Genomic DNA, 20,814 nt, shown 5'->3' with positions numbered 1-20,814 from the left:
TCTCTTCGCTTTATAATATTAAGGTTGAACCACTGTAGTCACATGAACTGTTTTAAAAATGCATCTTTAGTAGCTTTCTGGGCATCTGAAAGTGTTAATTATCTTGTTGGCAATACAGGCCTCAATGAGCTATCGGATTTATCAAAAATATCTTAATTTGTGTTCTGAAGATGAACAAAGGTCTTACGGAATGACATGAGGGCGAGTCATTAATGACAATTTTCATTTTTGGGTGAACTAACCCTTTAAGGCTGCTCTGTGCCTGCTCAAAAATCAATGTAAAGATGAAATGTCGCATAAAAGCCAGACTAAATTATGCCTGCTCTGACCCACCTCAGCCCCTAGTATAAAGTATACTATTAAAAATGCTGCATAAAAGCATTTATGCCACTTTTGAGCCACTTTAAACAGTCATTAAGTCACCTTTATTTATATAGGCATATCTTACAAAAGATATGCCAAATTTAATCTGTAAAGGTGGCACAGAATACTAGGGGCTGAGGTGGGTCAGAGCCAGTTATAATTTAGTCTGGCTTTTATGCTGCATTGCATCTTTGCACAGAATTTTGAGCAGGCACAGAGCAGCCTTAAACAGCTGTGTAAAGATGTCTTTTGTCCTTTAGCAAATGAAAACCATTGAAAATGATCTGACTGTAAATTACAGAAATACATTTTATTCAGAAAAGGAGTTCAAATTCAATATTTTTTACTGAACAGTACAAAACAAAGTTGGAATATTAACAAGGACACAAAGTAGAAATCATATCTGAGCTTTCAGGTAGTGCTCATAATTGGCTCGCAGGAGGAACTCAAAGTACGGCTTAGATTTCAGACTCTCCAGCTCATCTTCCTGCAGGAGATCCTTCACGTCAGGCAGGTACGACTGCAGAGAAACACCTGTGGGCACAAACACAAAACACACTCTTACTGAGTTCACTGCGACTCGCATGTACTAAAGAAGGTTCTTTATGCTCTGAATGTCAGATACTGTATTTTACACATCATCTATCTGCTCAAATCAAATCTCAAAAAAGCCCTAAACCATTTGAAACCTCAAGACAAACTTCTAGAACCATACCTTCTTGAACAAGTTTCTGTAAGATCTTGACGAAAGTGCTGTCTCTGGCTGCTTCTAGAGGATCATCATTATCGTCAGAAGCTGACCAGCTGCAATCAAATCAACCAGTTAGTCAATGCAGGACCATTAGAGTTGAGTAAAATGAAACATCCACCCACACTAATCTCATTTCAGTGAGTTTCGTGATGCTCACCTCTCCTTCCAGTCTTTCTTTAAGGCTTTACTGAAGATCTCTCGTTTAAGGGCATCGACATCAACCGCATCCTCCTACAGGTGATGAATACATATAAGAAACATACGTGCCTGGAGAAGTAACTTCTTTTTAAACGCTGTCTTGTGTATTTACAGATACCTCCTCCAAGTACTCTAGCAGATCCAGAGCTTTTTTAAAGTCGTACTCGTTGGCTCCACGGTTCTCGTCGCAGATGTACAGCTGGAGGAAAAGAGAGAAATAAAGAAAGAGAAATGAGGATGAAGAAGTCTGAAGAAATGACAAACTGCAGCCAAATGTGCGTTACTCACATATATGAGGTCACGAGGTCTCAGTAGAGGCATGATGTCTGGATTCATCTGCTTCTCATCCAGCAGCTGTTTAGGAAGAGTCTCCTGATGAAGCAGAAACCTCTCCTGCTCCACTATATCTACAACAACACAATTATGTTTCAGAAAAAGTTTTTTGCAGATGAAATAATCACGGGCTCAGAAGATTTGGGAAGAGAGAGAGGGGAATGCAGGTAAGATTTGAAGCCATGTGGCCTGCATGAGCATCACAGCCCAATGGTCTAATCATTAGGCCAGACATACTGAGCAAAAACTACATGTCCCATCATTCTTTGTGTCTACGCATAAAGGATAAAATGCAAAAATCATCAATTACAATCCGTGCATCATTTTTTCCTCATTTTGTTGATGTACTAACACTAAAAATGCATGACAAAAAAAGAAAATAAATATGCAATCCATTTTATATGGACTAAATCAGATTTTAAAGTCAACATGAAATTGTCAACATTTTTAACGGAATATTGCAGTTTATTAAAAATGATTTATCAGTGCACATTTTTTTAAATTCATGGGCCTCATAATCTTTAATCAAAAGACCTTCCCCTCCCTCTTGCAGCATCATCTCTTCTCTGATGATGTTTACTGGTGTGCAGGTGGGGCAACCTGTCACTCACATGAGATCCACCAATAGCCCAACAATCCAATCAATTCACCATGGACAAAATCAAGCCCCACCCTACATTTGTTCTTGTTTGCAAAGCTGTTTCACTCTGATATACATCACAATAGAGAAGACAAGGCCATTGCAACTTCCATTTCCTGCTGATGGATAACAGTAATTATGGCTTCTATACTCATATGAAGGCACATTACTGACCGGTGAGCTGTCTGCGGTGCACGACTTCAGGCATGTCTGACGTGAGAGCCGTGAGTTTGCTGAGGGCCAGCAGGGTCTTCTTCTTGCTAAAGTATCGCGTCTCTGTGTTGGCCTGACTGTACAGTGTACGATGGGCCTGTCGTGAAGAAAAAGCATTTAGCACATCCCTTTAGCACATCCCAAGGACTAGGACTGGACTCAGATGTGCCAATTCATGTGTGAAAATGATTCTTCATGCTCCCTCCCAACCTTTCTTTAACAATTTGCGCTTGATTAATCTTGGCTTTGTCATCCTGGAATATGGCCATGATGTGTCTTCCAACATGGTTGTTTAAGAAATGAAAAGCTAAGAAGGTGCTCTTACTCTCTGATAGTCCTGCACATGTATGTCATGCAGCCAGCTGAGGTGATCGTGAGCCTGCAGGAAACTGGCCAGCTGTTGGTGTGTTGCTATTGGTTGAGACAGCAGCTTCCCTCTCTTGCCTTTCTCCATGTACCAGCGGAACAGGAAGTCAGCGAAGTTCTGCAGGGAACAGAGGTAAACGCATTTGACACAGGTACTGTAACCCAACTGGGATTTTAGTTTTGCAACAATGCATATCTTCCAATAAAAAGTTTGAGGTAGTTAAGATTTTTTTTTATGTTTTTGAAAGAATCTCTTCTGCTCACCAAAGATGGATTTATTTGATCAAAAAGTTAAATATTGTTTTATATTTGAATATATTTTAATATGTAATTTATTCATGTGATCAAAGCTGAATTTTCAGCATCATTACTCCAGTCTTCAGTGTCACATGATCCTTCAGAAATCCTTCTAATATGATGATTTGATGCTCAAGAAAGATTCAGGATTCTTTGATGAATAGAAAGTTCAAAAGAACAGCATTTGTTTGGAACTGAAATCTTTTGCAAAGAAAGTTTAATGTATCCTTGCTGAATAAAAGTAATAATTGTACTGATCCCAAACCTTTGAACAGTGATGTATGTTTTTGGGTTTGTTACCTGATCAGCGAATTTGACCATGTACTGCTGTAGTCGGCTCTGGTTATCCGTCCGCTCGCACAACTGCACCAAAATGTCAAAGTCACAGTATTTCTCCGCCAGCGCCGCAACCCACTGATGCTGACCCAACTCCACTGGGAGAATCACAGACAACACACATGTATTAAACAGAAAGAGACCATCTGACCGACATGCAAACTGACCAATCACAAAAATAACTCACAGAGAGGTGCGAGCAGCTCAGAGCGTTTCTGCGTGTACTCGTTTTCCAGCGTGTCGTAGCGGTCCTGTTGTCCGGAGCGTCGGAGAGACGTCAGCTGAGCCACGTAACCACTTAACAGAGAGTCCAACAGCGCCACCAGCTGCTCGCTCAGGACAGCGCGCAGCTCGGCGTCTGCGTGAGGATACGCCGCGTGCAGGATCATCTCGTGCTGCCTTGTGATGGCGGTCCGAACACCGCCGACTCCTCCCGAGGCTGAGATGAAGATGGACAAGCTATGACAGCCAAACTGATGGAGAGCTTCAAGTGCTTACAGCTCACAGTGGTCAGAAAAAGCACAGGAAGTCCTTTCAGTAGTGTGTGTGTGTGTACCTGTCCATGGGATGTACTCCGGCTCAGGGCTGCAGTTCTCCGGTGCTCTGTACAGAGATGCTTTGGATTCTCGGTACTGTGCTGCTGCTTGAAGCATATCCTTCACCACACAAAACATGATGATTATTCATTTCACAAACTCAGGGACCAGGAAGATGATCCGAAATATTCTCTTGGACCTCATGAATTTGGAAATGGGAGTTTATGTAGCTTTAAGCCCATGCAGGGCTTGACATTAACACCCAAACCACCAAATGCAGGTGGATTTCAGCAGTGTAATGCAGTCACTCCTATCCACTTTGGTGGGATGAATTTTATATATAATATTCATGCTACTGGCAATGTGTGAGTGCATGATTTAATGAATAGGTGAAAAAAAGCTGGGCACCTTGACAATGTCATTGACGTTGAGCACCACCTCAGCCCACCTGGAGGCATCTGGATGTTCTTTTAAAGCTTTTTCCTCCTCATCCAACAGACACTCGAAGATGGAGGAGATCTGAGACACCTGGAGAGATAAACATGAGATAAATCAGGGAGAATTACATATTCTACATTAGAGTTGGATGAACAGGTGCTGAAGTCTCGCACCTCTCTGAAGAACACGTCGGCGGGTGTGAGGTTGGATGGTATTTCGGTGTTGTTCTTCTTCAGCGCTGATAGGATGGCTGTGTTCACCAGCTCCGGATGCTTGGCATGATGGTTCTTCAGCACGATGGCGGCCGACAGCTTCTCTGCATGTTCACACAGCAAGAGCCGTGTTGCCATCGGGGATGAGCGCACCGTTGTGGAAGTGAGGCGGTCTAGAAGACCTGTCTGTAGAGCAGACAGAGAGAAAAGGCATTGCTGAATTCTGTGTGAAGGATGAGTCGACTGTCATAGATTGTGTGGCTATTGAGGAACCTGAAGCAGGAAGTCCATGAGGCAGCGGTGAGCTTTCATCTTATCCTCCAACTGATGCAGCAGGATCAGTGACGTCAGTGTAAATCCAGCGCCCTCTACAGGACAAAACACACAATCGTGAACAAATTAACCAGGGTTTGAAACTAACAAATTTACCTTCTTAAATATAACTTATATGTTTGTCTTTCAAACTCCATGTGACAAAGCACATATACATATACATATATATGTGCTTTATATTATATATATATATATATATATATATATATATATATATATAAAAAACTTTGGAAATTGTTTTACAAATATATGCTACTAAAATGATCTGAGTGCATGAATCAATGAATATATATAGTCGTTTTTTAAATATATAAAAAATTCATTAAATAGTAATAATATTAATAGTATGTTGTTATCATACATGCATGCAAGCATACATACATATGTTGTTTAATTCATGCAATTAATGATGCATTAAAAGGTTTATTATTAATAAAAATAATGAAAAAAAAATAAAAACTTTCATTGATGTAAGAAATATTTAATTTTTTCTTAATTCACTCGCATACATTTTAAGACGGTTGCGATGAATTCCTTTATTGGTCCATAATGAAAGATTGTCTCATCACTTACCGTCAGGAACAGACTCAGCCCAGCGGGGGTCACATGCAGGGTAGTCGTCCACCAGATCCAGATCAATCTGGGTCACAACGGCATCCAGCTCTGCACCTCCCTCTCCGTCGCTGGGGAAGAGCTCGTCCACCATGTTCTGAGCACCAACCAGATCATGACTGCAGATCAAACCACAGCAGATGATCCATGAGCTACACAGTCATAAACAAAAGCAGCTGCAGAGATTACGTCTGTGACGTGAAGGAAACTCACCGGCAGAACTGTAAGAAAGCCTGTTTCAGCAGTTTAGTTTTGTCCTCCTGTGCCACCATGTCCATTTTGGGTGGCGTCTCTAACGGAGTGCCCTGAAAGCATAAAACATATTTCATTTATAAATATATTTTTATATTTTGACTTGGAAAAAAATGATGCCCCCTTTAAGTATATTGACTCCAGACCTCAGGTCCAGGTCCAGCCACCGAGGTGCAGAGTGAATCCTCCATAGTCTCAGGCAGGAGGGAAGGGCTTTCTCTTGCTAAAACAGCAACCAGCCCGCTGTTCTGAGAGAAAAACACTGGCAGACCGGCACACACCCCACCACCACGGATACGATCACCTGGAGAACAGACACAACAAACATGAGGCAGACTACACGAGGAAAACTAGCTCCTTCGCTTTGTTTTCGCAATCCGACGAATGTACCTGGAGCGCTGAAGGAGATCTTCTCCTCTGCGAGACCTCCGCGTCCAGCTCCAGTGCTGCAGGCGAACACCAGCTCCTCGTTATAGAGGTACGCAGCGGGACTCGACGGCTCGGGCAACACCAAACGTGTCTTCTGCAGCTCTTCCTCACTCTGAAGGACAAAACCAGAGCAGAGTTCATTTAGCTGTATTCTGAAGCTCACATTCAGATGATTCAACTATGGTTGAAGGATGTACCTGGAAGGGCGGGTTGTGTTTGGTGACCTCCACAGTGAGCAGGTCTGGGGAGGGCGCTGCACTTTCTCCAAGAGTGACCAAGCAGAAATATGCCAAGCATGGAGTGTCACCCGGATGCCATGCTGCCGCCAACACCACCAGCCCTGCACTGAGAAACACAGAGCATTAGCTGTCAATGCTGGCATGTATGTTACTTTAATTTGAACATGATATTCAGAACTCACTTGCTGTACTGCATGTCCAGATATGAGACATTCACTCCTTTCTTGATCTCTGAGTAGTTGCTTTCCGAGTCCTATAAGACAAGTAAAGGATATCACACAAGCACACACACTATATGTGTCATTTCATAGGAAGAGTGAATGCTTTGCTCAGCAAGGACACATTAAATTGATCAAAAGTGACAGTATAGACGTAATAAAATGATTTATATTTCAAATAAATGCTGTAAAAGAATTCTAATAAAACTTAATCATGGTTTCAACAAAAATATTAAGCAGTTTTTTTTAACATTTATGATAATAATCAGAAATGTTTCTTGATCATCAAATCATCATATCAGAATGATTTCTGAAGGATCATGTGACACTGAAGACTGGACTAATGATGCTGAAAATTAAGCTTTGCATCACAGGAAATTACATTGTAAAATATTCACATAGAAATTAGCTATTTTTGATCAACTAAATGCAGCCTTAGTGAGCAGAAGAGACTTCTTTCAAAAACATGAAAAAATCTTACCAAGCCCAAAATTGATTATATAAATATATACAGCTATGTTGCTCATTTCACTTGTGTAAAAAAAAAAAAAAGTGTAAATTAATGTAAAAATATTTACATTTATAAGAAAAGGTAGAGTCAGAAAATAGGTAGAAATGGCCATGAAAGAAAAATAAATGACTGTTTTGGCATATAAAATTTAATAATATAATAAAAACAATGTTCTGTATGACATGACTCCTTTAAAAGGATAGTTCACCAAAAAATGAAAATTATCCCATAATTTACTCACCCTCAAGCCATCCTAGATGTATATGACTTTCTTCTTTCAGACGAATACAATCAGATTTAAAAAAAATACTGTCTCTTCCAAACTTTATAGATGGTACCCTAGACTTTGAACCCCAAAAAAGCACATCCATCCATCATAAATATAATCCATACAGCTCCAGGGGGTAAATAAAAGCCTTCTGAAGTGAAGCAATGGGTTTCTATAAGAAAAACATCTATATTTAAAACTTTATAAACTAGAATCACTGGCTTTGTTATGCAAGACGATTCCAGAAAAGAGAACTCTGACCTGAGGCATGACGTAATTTTACAGAGAAAAGTCAGAGGAGATTGAGTTTGTTGCCCAGCCCTGTCTGTTTAAACCAAAAGAGGCGTCTAAACTTATGATACTCCCACATCCTATGCCGGAACTCGACTTTCTCATGAATGCGCATACAATCGTTACCGGAAGCTAGTGATTAGAGTCTATAAAGTTATAATTATGGATATTTTTCTTTAAAAAATGCATCACTTTGCTTCAGAAGGCCTTTATTAACCACCTGGAGCTGTATGGATTACTTTTATGATGGATGGATGGATGTGTTTTTTTGGGCTTCAAAATGAGGCCCCCCATTCGCTCCCATTATAAAGCTTTGAAAGAGTCAGGATATTTTTTTAATATAACTCAGATTGTGTTCGTCTGAAAGAAGAAAGTCATATACACCTGGGATGGCTTGAGGGTGAATAAATCATGGGATAATTTTAATTTTTGTGTGAACTATCCCTTTAAGCATTCGGCTCTGCTTCTGTGCAAGGACCTGAATTCTATCACAAAAGCTCATTTCTATATAATTCTAAAAGCTTCCAGTAAATGTTTCTGACCCAGATGGCGTCGGTGATGCTGTCTGTGATGATCTGATTGGTGCTCCAGCTCAACACCTGCGTCTCACCGTTCTCATCCACCTCCCATTTACTGATGCCACAAGAGCTGAGAGAGTACAGACAACCGGTTTCCTTCACCCACAACACACTGAACACCTGCGGAGAGAAATAGCCTGTCGCTGCGTGAACAAATCAAAAGCATGATCTGCATCCACCTGTAAAGATCAAACCATACTGACCGTGAGGTCGGCTGGCTGGCCGCGGATGCCGAACAGACTGGAAACCCTGCGTCCAATCCCTGAGAGCATCCCCTGACCCTGCTGCACGGGCCTCTGGTGAAGTTTGCCGGAGGAATCCGGACTGAGCCGGAGCAGGTGTCCACGGTATGATGACATGATGAAACTACCGCCCTGAAAGAGCAAGAGAAACACTTCATGGAAGAACAGAAGTCCTATAATCCTATAAAACAAGTAAAGGATATTACACAAGCACAATTTCTACAAACAGGTGCATGCATATTATATATATATATATATATATATATATATATATATATATATATATATATATATATAGATATATAAATATATATATATAAAATGATGTAATGAGTAATGATGCTGACAAATTACATTTTACAATATATTCAAATAAAAAATGTTATTTTAAAGATATTTCACAGTATTACTGATTTTATTGTACTTTTGATCAATATGGACTTCTTATAGGACTCTTATATTGCCTGATTGCCCACCTTAACAGCTGTGACATAGTTGCACAAGTGTCCGCCCAGGTCCAGAGAGATCTCAGTGTAAGTCCCCTCGTGAGCCAGACTGGGCCAGAACCGGGCCGAGCCGTCCGGAGACACGGCCAAAGCACTGATGGTCTTTGAAAAACACATTTGCGTTGATGTTTGCATTAAACAAATTGCATCATGGGTTTTAAAACACACTTTATATTCAGTAATATTATGGATTTGACTGCACTGACACTATAAGTTGAGAACAAACCTTAAAGTCACCATGAAATCAAAATGACAATTCTTGTTTATTAATAGAATATTGCAGTATTTGTTATAAATGATTTATATGTGCACATAATTTTTTTATTTTTCATGTGCCTCATAATTTTTAATTAAAATGTCTTCCACTGGGATATACGTCAAAATAGAGAAGAAAAGACTATCACAACTTCTGTTTCATGCCGAATTTAAACTGAATTAAGCTGAATAATCTTCTTTAGAGTTGGTTTATAGCTGAATCTAATTTGTTTCATAATTTCGCAAGATCTCACCTGTATGGCTGCGAGATTGAGCGGACCGGAGGAATTGATGGAGATGAGATCAGCACTGTATGCAAACTCACTGGAGGGCAGCTGGAGGTCTTTACACACCGACAGCTGCAATGACAGCAAAGCATAAACTTCATATAAAACTTAAAACTGGCAGTGTTTAAAAATAGTGTCTCATTCTGACCTTTGCCACAGACGTCTGAGACACTTTCCAGACGATCAGATGCTCTCCACAAACCATCCAAGCCCAACCGGAGGCCTCGACCTTCACAGAGATCTGATCATCCACTGCAATAGACACAACGTCACACATCGAGATACATCCACTGGATCTGCTCTCAAAACCTAGTGATCTGTCCAATACATTTATGCCCAAAATGACACCCAAGTAGACAGATTGCCAGGTTTTGAGACACAGGCTCTATGTAAAGTTAAAGGTGCAGTATGTAATAATTCTGTCCGCTAGAAGCCTATTCAAAACAAAGGTGTAGCTTGATGACGGCAAGTTTGAGAGCGGAATTTTGGGACATGTGGTCTTCACCTCAACGGACGGTGCAAAAGAATAGGGATAGGACTCGGGAAGAAATCATGTGATTGCGATTATTAACGTTACTGTAGTATGAAGCAAAGCAGGAGCGAGTGTTGTGGGAGCTGAACAAGGAGCTGGAGCGATACACAACACACGCCTCACGAGCAGCAGAACTTTTATTATGCCACAGTCGCTGGCACCGCTTCCACTTTCCCGGTCATGAGTATGAGGTAACGCAGCTCTGTTTATCATATTAGACACATTTGAGAGTGTTGAAAATTATGTTTTATCATTACGATATGCGTTCGCTCGGCGGCTACTGTGAGACACTGTTACACACTGCAGTAAGATAGATCGATTTTAGATTATCATATTAAATGCTGGATGGCTTGTGTTGATAAATGGCATGCAATTAATTTTAAAACATATTGTATGATGGAGAAAATTATGTATTACTGTTACTAAAAATAAAGCTGCATCTGATTATGCTATGTTAGCTACTTCACAAAATAGTGTTTTTCTCTGAGGCACGGTAAAGAATGGTACTCACAAAACATCAAGAAAATTGATTTAAACAATAAGACTAAACGTGTTGAGCTATATAACAATTAGTTTTCTGTCTATAAATATATCAAACTGTTGTTCCCTTGCCTATTAAAACATGTAAATATTAAAGCGTCTTTGGTGTTTCCCTGGTTTCTACAAAATAAAACCGGAAACCGAGGGTAACGTGTGTATGACACCATTGACAGGCGACTCCTCACACGTCCCAGAGCCTTGGTTACAATTGCAATTTTCTCACGATTTACAAATAGTTGCAAACATTTGGGATATTGTAAGTACTCAAGTAAACAAAATATATAACACTGGCCTAGTGGTTTTTGGATATTTTACTGCAAAAATATTACATATTGCACCAAAGACAATCTTTACCATCAGCCATGGTCAGTGCCTCCATGACTTTGACAGGTAGAGATGATCCGAATGTCTGAACGTCGAAATTATACGAATCAACAACAGCATGACTCTGAACTCGTGTGGGAGTAGATCTGGAGAAAAGAAGAGAGATGCTCTCACAAATCAGCTCAAAAAAAAAAAAGTAAACTTTTTTGTGTATTATGGAAACTGGTCATGTTAAGTATTAATTTAAACTTGGGTAAAGTTAGTTTTATATTCGCACATTGGGACTTCTGATAAATTCAGACTTTCCAATAAATGTGCAATAAATTAATGTTTGCGAATTTTAAGCAGCGACATGATATTGACAACCAACGATTGTCAACTTACAACATTTTTCACAGTCAATCAAAATAGGCAAGTATTGTTTTAATGGCATATTTACTTGTGAATGTCCACTGAATGTCCAATCTAGTGTGATTAACAAGACTATTGAATACAGATGTCCGAATGTGCGAATATAAAACCAACTTTACCAGAGTTTAATTTAATGTTTGTATATATTAGTATTATGTAATTTTAAATGTTTTGCAATCATAAAAGTGCCTTAAATCTAGACTAATTTGCTAGTTTCTAAAAAAAAAAAAAAAAATACAAACAATAACTAATACAAGAATTTAATTATTTGCAGAATTGAAAGATTGAATACTTTACAAAACATAAGTAAGTAAATCAGACGGTAACTCGATACATATATATCATGATACTTAATGATTACCATATTTATATAGTGTTTACATCATGATCCAACATGGTATTATGTCACACGAGAATATATAGGTGCTTTTTTGTTGAAGAATAAAAAATTTTAATGGTTTCTCAAGCTTCTTGATCAAATTCACATGTATACAACAGACATATAAAAGCCTGTGTGTGTTTACTCTGTTTTACCTGGCTGCGACAGCGGAGCGGCGTGGAGAGAACAGCAGCCCGGGCTGAACGGAGCTCACACTCTTCCGACCGCCGGTCCGAGGCGCCTGTCTGCGGCCTGAGCTCGGTGTGCCGCGGGGAGAAAACATACTGGGCCGACGCTCTGTTTACAAGGCTCAGAAACTCATTCGGAGGCCACGAAACGCGATAAACTTTGGAAAGCCCTTTTACCGCGCGCTCACTTCAGTCAAGCGCACACATTGTGCGTCATTCAAATGCGCATGCGCTCATGCTGCGGATCTCTGTGGGATGAAGTGTGTTGAGACATAAATCTGGTCCATTACTTGAAAATATGTTTTAGTTGTGAACGGTTCACTCAGTTTGTATGCATTTTGTTTGGCTGCTTGCTAGTTTATTTAGCTGGTTTATTATGAGACACACCAAAACTACATTTCCCATCATCCTTTGTGGAAGAACAAAAGTGATTAAATACATTAAGCATCAGTCACACACCAAGTGCACATATTTTGCTCTTAATTGTTACTTTTATAATGCCTACTATTTTAAAATAGTAAAACAGTTTTAATCTTGGGTCAGTTTTAAAGGACAAGCGCACTGGGAAATGTAGTTTCACTTCACTCTAAAACCGATTTTGTTTTATTATAATTAAATTAAAATAGGCAAATATTAAACTAGTGCATATTATAATAACACAAGTGTGTGTGCACCAAATTGTAGTATGATATTAAATATAATTTCTCCTTTATTTATGTACTTTAAACTACTCTCATTTTTTAATATACACTGACTTTATACCACTTGTCTTTATTTACTTTTTTATTTATACATATTTTGTTTATTTTATATATGTGCAATTTATTAACAGTCTGAATGTGAATTTAATGTAATAACAATGTAAATGTATTTTTAAGTAGCAAGAATTGCACCCTAAAGTCATTAATTTAAAATGAATGCGTAATAAATAGGCCTATTATTATTATATAATTACAATATTAAATTCTATAATACATGTAATTTAATATGCCTCTCTGTTTTCAGCTTCAAACTTCAACACATGTCCGAGACGGAAGAGTTTTGATCCGGTCGATGCGCTAGAGGGCGCAGTGCAGCACCAGCCGCTCAGCGCGCCATCAGCGGAGGCGCAGAAGAAGAGTGCGCGCGACCAATGGAGCAGCGGTGGGGAGTTGCTGTCTTCTCCTGAACACTTTATCTATGGCTTAAACGAGTGCTTTTCTCTCGGACTGTCATATACGGATTATGCAGTAGGTGTTAAAAATGTTTTCTAAACTGTAAAACAGATATAAACCGGGATGAGTTGGGTGTATTTGAGATCAGAGTGTGCAGAAGTGTGATGATGAGAGGCCGCGCGTATATTTGGACGTTCATGATTCATTAAATGTATAAATCTTATCTAAGGATAACTAATGAATTGATTTGTGTTTTGGCTTGTCTGCTCGACTCCCATTGACTTGGCTGCATTGCACGGACAGTAACCAGCTGTGAATGTGTCACAACAGCTAACGAGCTGTCTTTCTAGGCAGCATTATAGTCCGAGAGCGCCTCTGATAACCCGAAATCTAACAGAATGTTCGAATATGCCTGTGATACTCAGACGTTCAGTCCAATGTTTGATTCGAATGTTTGAGCGCGCCGAGCAAATTAACCGAAAGTTCGAACGCGCTTATGATGATCAAAGGAGAGTCGAACGTTCTAATAGAATGTTAAAACGCACGTATGATGCATTAAAATCGAATCAAATATTCAAGCATGCTTATGATTCCCTAATATTGAATCAAATATTTGAGCACACTTCTGATTCCCTAGAATCATATCAAATCATTAATGATTCCTTAATATTGAATCTAATATTTGAGCATGCTTATGATTCCCTAATATTGAATCAAATATTTGAGCACTCTTATGATTCCCTAGAATCATATAAAATGTTCGAGCATGCTTATGATTCACTAAAATCTAATCAAATATTCAATTAGTTTATGATGCCCTAGAGTCAAATCAAATATTCATGCATGCTTATGATTCCCTTGAATCATATCAGATGATGGAGCATGCTTATGATTCACTAAAATATAAAAAAATATTAAATTAGCTTATGATGCCCTTAAATTGAATCAAATATTCATGCACATTTATGAGTCCCTTAGAGCATATCAAATGATGGAGCATGCTTATGATTCCCTAAAATCTAATAAAATATTCAGGTATGCATATGATTCTCTACAAGTGAATCATATATTTAAGCATGCATGTTTATGATGCCCTAAAATTGAATCAAACATTCAGATTGATCTGATGTTTTGAGACACAGCCAATGAATAATGTGAATTCATGCATTAGTCTGTATGTTGTGACTGGAGATGCGTGACTCACAGTGTATGTTATGCGCCCTCTTCAGGAGATGAAGCGGGTCCGGACGGAGCAGATCCAGTACGCGGTGACCCAGTACCTGAAGAGGAGACAGTACATAGACACCGATGGCTCTCTGAAGGGGGCCAAACTCTCCCAGTCCGCTGAGGAGATGGCTGCCAGTCTGACAGGTGACTGAACTTCATGTTGTTACTTAAATGAACCCTGAATGACAGTAATAGCGATGCTCATCTTTCTCTCTCTTTCTGCCGTGTGCAGTTCAGACGGAGTCCAGCTGTGCGAATGTGGTGTCCGCCGCCCCGTGTCAGTCAGACCCTCAGCAGTATGAGACCCAGTTCTCCAGACTGCGCTCCTTCCTGCAGGGTGAGATGAGCTCATCACAAACACACATAATGCTCTAATCCATAGCAGGAAGTGCTGTAGTTTTAACCACCGTTCTCTTCGTCTCAGATGCAGAATCACCGTTAGTGAAGGAGGTGAACGGCATCTTGTTTCCACTCTTCCTCTACTTGCACTTGGACATGGCACGATGTGGCCTGAAGGGGGCGGTAGACTCATTCTACGGGCGCTTCCACTCGCTCTTCCAGCAGGACCCCGAGCAGAAAGCCATCGTGGACCTGCTACGAGGAGCCCTCACACTGCAGGTCTGATACTTTTACTGTTTAAAACTGTTTTAGTTGTGAACGGTTCACTTAATTTGCACACATTTTGTTTGGTTCTTGTTGGTTTATGCTGTTTATTTAGCTGGTTTATGATACAGACCAAACATTTCCCATCACTCTTTGTGGCAGGACAAAAGTGATTAAACACATCAATTAAGCTTCAGTTACACACCACATGCACATATTTTGATCTTAATTGTTACTTGTATACTGCCTACTATTTTATAAAATAGTAAAACAGTTTAAATTTTGCTAAAATAACATTTCAAACAATTGCAGTATTCTACTTTGTCACAAGACCTCATTTTGTTTAATGTGAGTAATGTTCAGTTACCATTTTACAAAATAAAAGCAGTCAGTTTGTGAAAATATCTTTATATAACAAATTAATCAATTTATCGCAAGTAACGTAAAAGTATATAAATATATTTGTATATATAAACTCTTATGTTGGATGTGATTAATCTATGATTTTTGTTATTTTCACAAACTTATAAATATTTTATATATAAATATAATTTTTGTTAAATATTTACATGCATGTGTGTATGTTTATATATAACTATAAATATACACAGTACACACATTGTGTAAACAAACTGCTATAATATTAATCGCTATAAATAAATATATACAAAAGTTTGGGATCAGTAAGATTTTTAATGTTTTTAAAAGAAGTTTCGTCTGCTCACCAAGGCTTAATTTATTTAATTAAAAATACAGTAAAAACAGTAATATTGTGAAAAATTATTACAATTTAAAATTACTGTTTTCTATTTGAAAATATTTTAAAATGTAATTTACTCTTGTTGGCAAAGCTGAATTTTCAGCATCGTTAATCCAGTCTTCAGTGTCACATGATCCTTCAGAAATCATTCTAATATGCTGATCTGCAGCTCAAGAAACATTTAATGTGTACAGATGTACAAAATATTTGTGTACAATATTTTTTTTTCAGGATTATTTGATGAATAGAAAGTTCAAAAGAACAGTGTTTATCTGAAATCTAATCTTTTGTGACATTATAAATGTCTTTACTGTCACTTTTGATTGATTTAATGCATCCTTGCTGAATAAAAGTATTATTTATTTCATTTCTTTTCAAAAAAATTGAAAAAAAAACTGAAAAAAAAGTACATAACTGTTTTCAACATTGATAGTAATAACAAATATTTCTAACAAATACTAATCATCATATTAGAATGATGCAAAGGTGAATTTACACACATATGTAAATCAAAGTAAATAGAACAGCTGAGTGTTAATAAAATAAATACTCAAAGTAAATCTAATTTAAAAAAAATGATAAAAAAAATACATTGTGCATATATATATATATACTTTCTATAGTTTCTGTGATAGCTGTTATGGTGCTAAATTATAAACAAACAAAAAATTAAAAATGATTGGAACATCCAAATTAGAAATAGGTCAAATAGATCACATTGCATGCAGTACTCCAAGCCAGAAGGGAAGTTGTCATGCTTCTTCTAGCTTGCTGAGCCTTTTTTTTTTTTTTTTTTCTTACAGGATGTGACCTCAAACCCTAAACTCTGCTCCCTCCTGGATCACAAGTATGTGGTGCACCTGACGGATCAAGCGTACAGCTACCTGCTGCGTTACCTGCAGAGTGACGACAACAGCGCCATCTGCTGGGTGCTCAGCACGCATGTGCAGGTATGATCAGCCCAGAACACCTGCAAAAACTATTTGAGAGGAGTCGTCTTCCTCTTCGACCTAGTCTTTGTTTTCTTTGTAAATAGTGTCATACCTGTCATAGTTATCATACCTGTCTTTTCGTAGGTGGAGGTGACGGCAGCACGCCGGACCGACTACCAGCTGTACGGTGCCGGGATAGGAGCAGGAAACACAACCTCCACTTCCTCTTCCTCCACTACATGGGCTGCGGTGGATGGGTCAGAGGGGACGGAGCGTGTAGAGGTCACAGCAGGGTTACCTCAGAACGAGGCGGCGTTGGAAGCGCTGCAGGACTGCATAAAGCGCGTGCGAGAAGGTCCGCCTTCGCTCACCACCGTCTGTTTCTACGCGTTCCAGCACACGGATCAGCTGCTGAACACGGCCGAGGTGTCGGCGGACAGCCGTCTGCTGGCAGCGGGGTTCGATAACTCTGCCGTGAAGCTATGGAGTCTGCGGGCGAGGAAGCTGAAGGCGGGGCCTCACAGGGCCGATGTGTCTAAAATAAGACTCGCCTGTGATGTGCTGGAGGAGGAGGTGAGTGACAGCTGTCAGTCTCTCTTGCTTTGGGTAGCTGATGGTGTATTCATTCATATTAGCATCAGTTTGTGCACATCTGATGATACTTGATAGGACTAGGAGCTAAACTGTGTCTGGATATTTTTAGTCTTTTGATGAATTTCAGTATGTCTCCCTTTTTTGTTCTAAAATGGCTTACAAGGGTTTTATTTCACCCTCATGTTGACCAAACAGTCTTTGTCAAGTAGATTAAAATGTTTAAGTAAAATAAAGAAGTAAAATACATAATAATTTACAATAGTCTTTGACAGGTTTTTTTTTTTTTTTTACTCCCTAAAATTTTGAGCACTGTTGAGTGGATTCTTAAACACCTCTGATTGGCCATCACACGCTCAACAGATATGTCTGTGATTGGCTACAATGCTAATAGATGCCTGCTTTCAAATGCTCCTGTGTGTATCTGTGTAAGCATTCGGTGAAGATCTGTTGAGCATGTGAACACAATGGCCAATCAGAAGTTTAAGAATCCGCTCAACAGCACTCAAAATGTTAGGCAGAAATGCTGGTATCGTAACAGTTTGGTACCGAAGTTGGTTTTTATACAATTTTAAGCCTTGAATAATGCCACAAAATGATTTCCGTAGTAATTTTTGAGTAAATGTAATTTCATATTATTTCTGTATCATCAACACAATATCAAATATATCATAAACTGTAATGTTGTAAATATATCAGAATTTAATTGGTCCAAAATCACACTTCAGATTAATTGCATTGCAATAGAGATTCTTTTCTACAATATTTGCTAATATATTAATTATTTTAATGTGTTTTCATCCATCCCAAGTCATTGGCATATATTTTTGTTTCTAATCAGGCAGATGATGAGGATGCCTCAGGCAGTGAGATAAAGACCCTGCGCGCTCACAGCGGCCCCGTGTACCGCACAGCGTTCCTGACAGACTGCTCCGGTCTGCTGTCCTGTTCGGAGGACTCCACTGTACGCTTCTGGGATCTGAACAGCTTCACGAACACCGTCCTGTACCGCGGCCATGCTTACCCCGTCTGGGACGTGGACGTCAGTCCCTGCAGCCTGTACTTCTCCACGGCGTCTCACGACCGCACCGCTCGCCTCTGGAGCTTCGCACGCACGTATCCGCTCCGCCTGTATGCCGGCCACCTCTCTGACGTCGACTGCGTCAAATTCCATCCCAACTCCAATTACGTGGCGACAGGCTCGACGGATAAAACCGTGCGCCTGTGGAGCACGCAGCAGGGGGCGTCCGTGAGGCTGTTCACCGGGCACCGAGGCCCCGTGCTCTCGCTGGCATTCTCGCCCAACGGGAAGTACCTGGCGTCGGCCGGAGAGGACCAGAGACTGAAGCTGTGGGACCTGGCGTCCGGGAGCCTGTTCAAAGACCTCCGCGGTCACACCGACAGCATCACCAGCCTCTCCTTCAGCCAGGACAGCAGTCTGGTGGCCTCCGCCTCCATGGACAACTCCGTGCGAGTGTGGGACATACGCAGCGCCCACGGCACCGCCCCCACCGACGGCTCCAGCAGCGAGCTGATTGGACAATACACGGGCAGCACTAGCAACATCCTCAATGTGCAGTTCATGGCCTGTAACCTGCTGCTGGTGACGGGCACTGCGCTGGAGAAACAGGAACAGTGAGAGTGTGTGGGGGTCAATCTCAGCAAATCATGTCTAGGGCATATTTCTATGGAAGCTTGGTTCTGCCACGGAATAAAACGACTCATAAAACAATAATTGTGATAAAACTTTTTGTCTCACAATTCTTACTTTTTTCCCTCATGATTGTGAGTTTATATCACAATTCTGACTTCTTTTCACTCGCAATTGCGAGTTATGGAGTCCAATTCTGAGGGGAAAAGACTTTTCTCAGAATTTGAGTTATAATTGCAACTTTCTATCTCAGATTTCTAACTTAATAACTTGCAGTTGCAAGTTTATATCATAAATCTGAGAAAAAAGACAATTGCGAATGTAAACTTGCAATTGCGAGGAAAAAAGTCTGAATTGTGAGATGTCACAATTATATATATATTTTTTATTCAATGGCTGAATTAAGCTTCATTATGTTTCATCCCAAAATCAAATAAATATATATTTTACGTTAGAAAAATTAAACCTTATAGTACCATTTAAGATTGTTTGCATTGTGACGTTACTTCTATGACAAGCTCATTTCCAAGTTCTCATAATTGTAATAAAAAAAAGAAGATATTTAAATGGTCAAGTGTTTATCATGGTGGTATTTGGTGAAATCTGATTTAAATAAATCAAGCTCATAACCCTCATTACTTTAATGCTTCTGAATATTTCCCAGTAAAAAAAAATGGTGTAATGCAATAATTGTGAATGAATTGTACTTATGCATTTATTAAAAACTCTGCTATTATTTATTAAGTTCATAATAATGCACTGTAGTTTTTCTACAAGTACAACAAATACTACCTTGATGTGTAAATATTTATTATTACATTAAGAATTTGGTTGGCAAATGTGATTGAATGGTCACAATTCAAACAATCTTAATGGTACTAAGAGTCTTAATTTTCTTTGCACAAAATATATTTTATTTTTTCTTGTGAAATATCCTGCACATGTTCATGACAGGTTTTGTGAGATTCACCCTTGTGTGTTTTGTAAAGCCAGAATGTTGGTGATGTTTTGCTTTATTTTTGGTTTCGATGTGTGGTAATGCCTCTTGAGGTCAGAGGTTCAGCCTGCTGTGTTCATATATATGTAAATATTAGACAAGTTAGGTTATTATTTCCTTGTCTGGATTTTTCAGTTCAGCTCATTTACGTTGTGGCATTGCTGTTTTGTTGATGGCCCATGTTCAGAAAGCACATCCAACACTGTTCCTCTGGATTTTCACCATGAAGCCAGATGAACAGGAGTATTCTACTTCAGCAGTCCTGATGAAGAACCATCAATGCATACATCCTTGTTTTGTTTCACATCAATTTAACATGCCATTTACCCAGAGTAAGTTCCCTATAGATTGAGTTTAACAGGTTTTCTCATCAAGAGTTGAGATTTAATTGTGCTACAACAAAGAGAATAATTTAGATGACAGTTTTGTCTTTTGTTGCCTGTTGAACAGAGTAACTCATGGATGAATAGATGATGTGAGTTTCCTTGAATTAAGTCAAGTTCCTCCATCTCGAGCACTATCTTTTTGTGTCCCTGGTGGTCAACAACACAATCATGGGATGTTTGTCTGGAACTGTGAAGAAAAAAAAGAATTTTGTATTGTTTGTTTCCTTCAAAAGAAATGATTTTGCATCATTCTGATACTTGTAAATATATTTTTGTAACATTTCATGGGTGTCCCGATCTCATTTCTGATGTTGCAAATCTGATTATTACCATTGTAGTACAGTAATACCATAGTAAAGTTCTCAAGCAGCAGCCGATCCGCCTCCTCACTAACAGGCGTGGCCGCTTTCACCCTAACCAGTTTCTGCTCTTGAT

General features: G+C 39.3%; 2 protein-coding genes across 3 annotated transcripts; one reads left to right on the top strand and one right to left on the bottom strand.

Annotated features, from left to right (window-relative positions):
* Positions 1-576: 576 nt before the first annotated feature.
* On the bottom strand, positions 577-12,284 carry nup133 (nucleoporin 133). The gene is made up of 26 exons (XM_067403259.1): positions 12,046-12,284; positions 11,131-11,246; positions 9,853-9,956; positions 9,672-9,776; positions 9,133-9,264; positions 8,618-8,788; positions 8,379-8,534; positions 6,731-6,801; positions 6,507-6,654; positions 6,271-6,421; positions 6,027-6,184; positions 5,842-5,933; positions 5,590-5,747; positions 4,957-5,051; positions 4,645-4,869; positions 4,442-4,561; positions 4,054-4,153; positions 3,685-3,936; positions 3,462-3,595; positions 2,824-2,982; positions 2,460-2,595; positions 1,601-1,719; positions 1,431-1,511; positions 1,272-1,345; positions 1,079-1,167; positions 577-897 (listed from the first exon to the last, which is right to left on the bottom strand). Exons 1-26 carry the CDS (start codon positions 12,171-12,173, stop codon positions 761-763), a joined length of 3,411 nt encoding a protein of 1,136 aa, XP_067259360.1. The 5' UTR covers positions 12,174-12,284; the 3' UTR covers positions 577-760.
* A 909-nt stretch (positions 12,285-13,193) lies between these two features.
* taf5l (TAF5-like RNA polymerase II, p300/CBP-associated factor (PCAF)-associated factor) lies at positions 13,194-20,639 on the top strand. 2 transcript variants are annotated; one of them, XM_067403183.1, is made up of 7 exons: positions 13,194-13,307; positions 14,462-14,603; positions 14,692-14,796; positions 14,890-15,077; positions 16,626-16,772; positions 16,899-17,327; positions 18,187-20,639. In XM_067403183.1, the coding sequence occupies exons 2-7, from the start codon at positions 14,465-14,467 to the stop codon at positions 18,982-18,984; spliced, it is 1,806 nt and encodes a 601-aa protein (XP_067259284.1). In that variant the 5' UTR covers positions 13,194-13,307; positions 14,462-14,464; the 3' UTR covers positions 18,985-20,639. The 2 variants fall into 2 exon arrangements, with proteins under 2 accessions (XP_067259284.1, XP_067259283.1); XM_067403182.1 differs by having other exon boundaries at positions 14,884-15,077.
* Positions 20,640-20,814: the final 175 nt, after the last annotated feature.

This window comes from Chanodichthys erythropterus, chromosome 12, assembly GCF_024489055.1.
Source record: "Chanodichthys erythropterus isolate Z2021 chromosome 12, ASM2448905v1, whole genome shotgun sequence".
In the NCBI taxonomy this organism is placed as follows: domain Eukaryota; kingdom Metazoa; phylum Chordata; class Actinopteri; order Cypriniformes; family Xenocyprididae; genus Chanodichthys; species Chanodichthys erythropterus.
The sequence above is the reverse complement of the archived record's forward strand: the minus strand, read 5'-3'. Positions and strand labels throughout refer to the sequence as shown.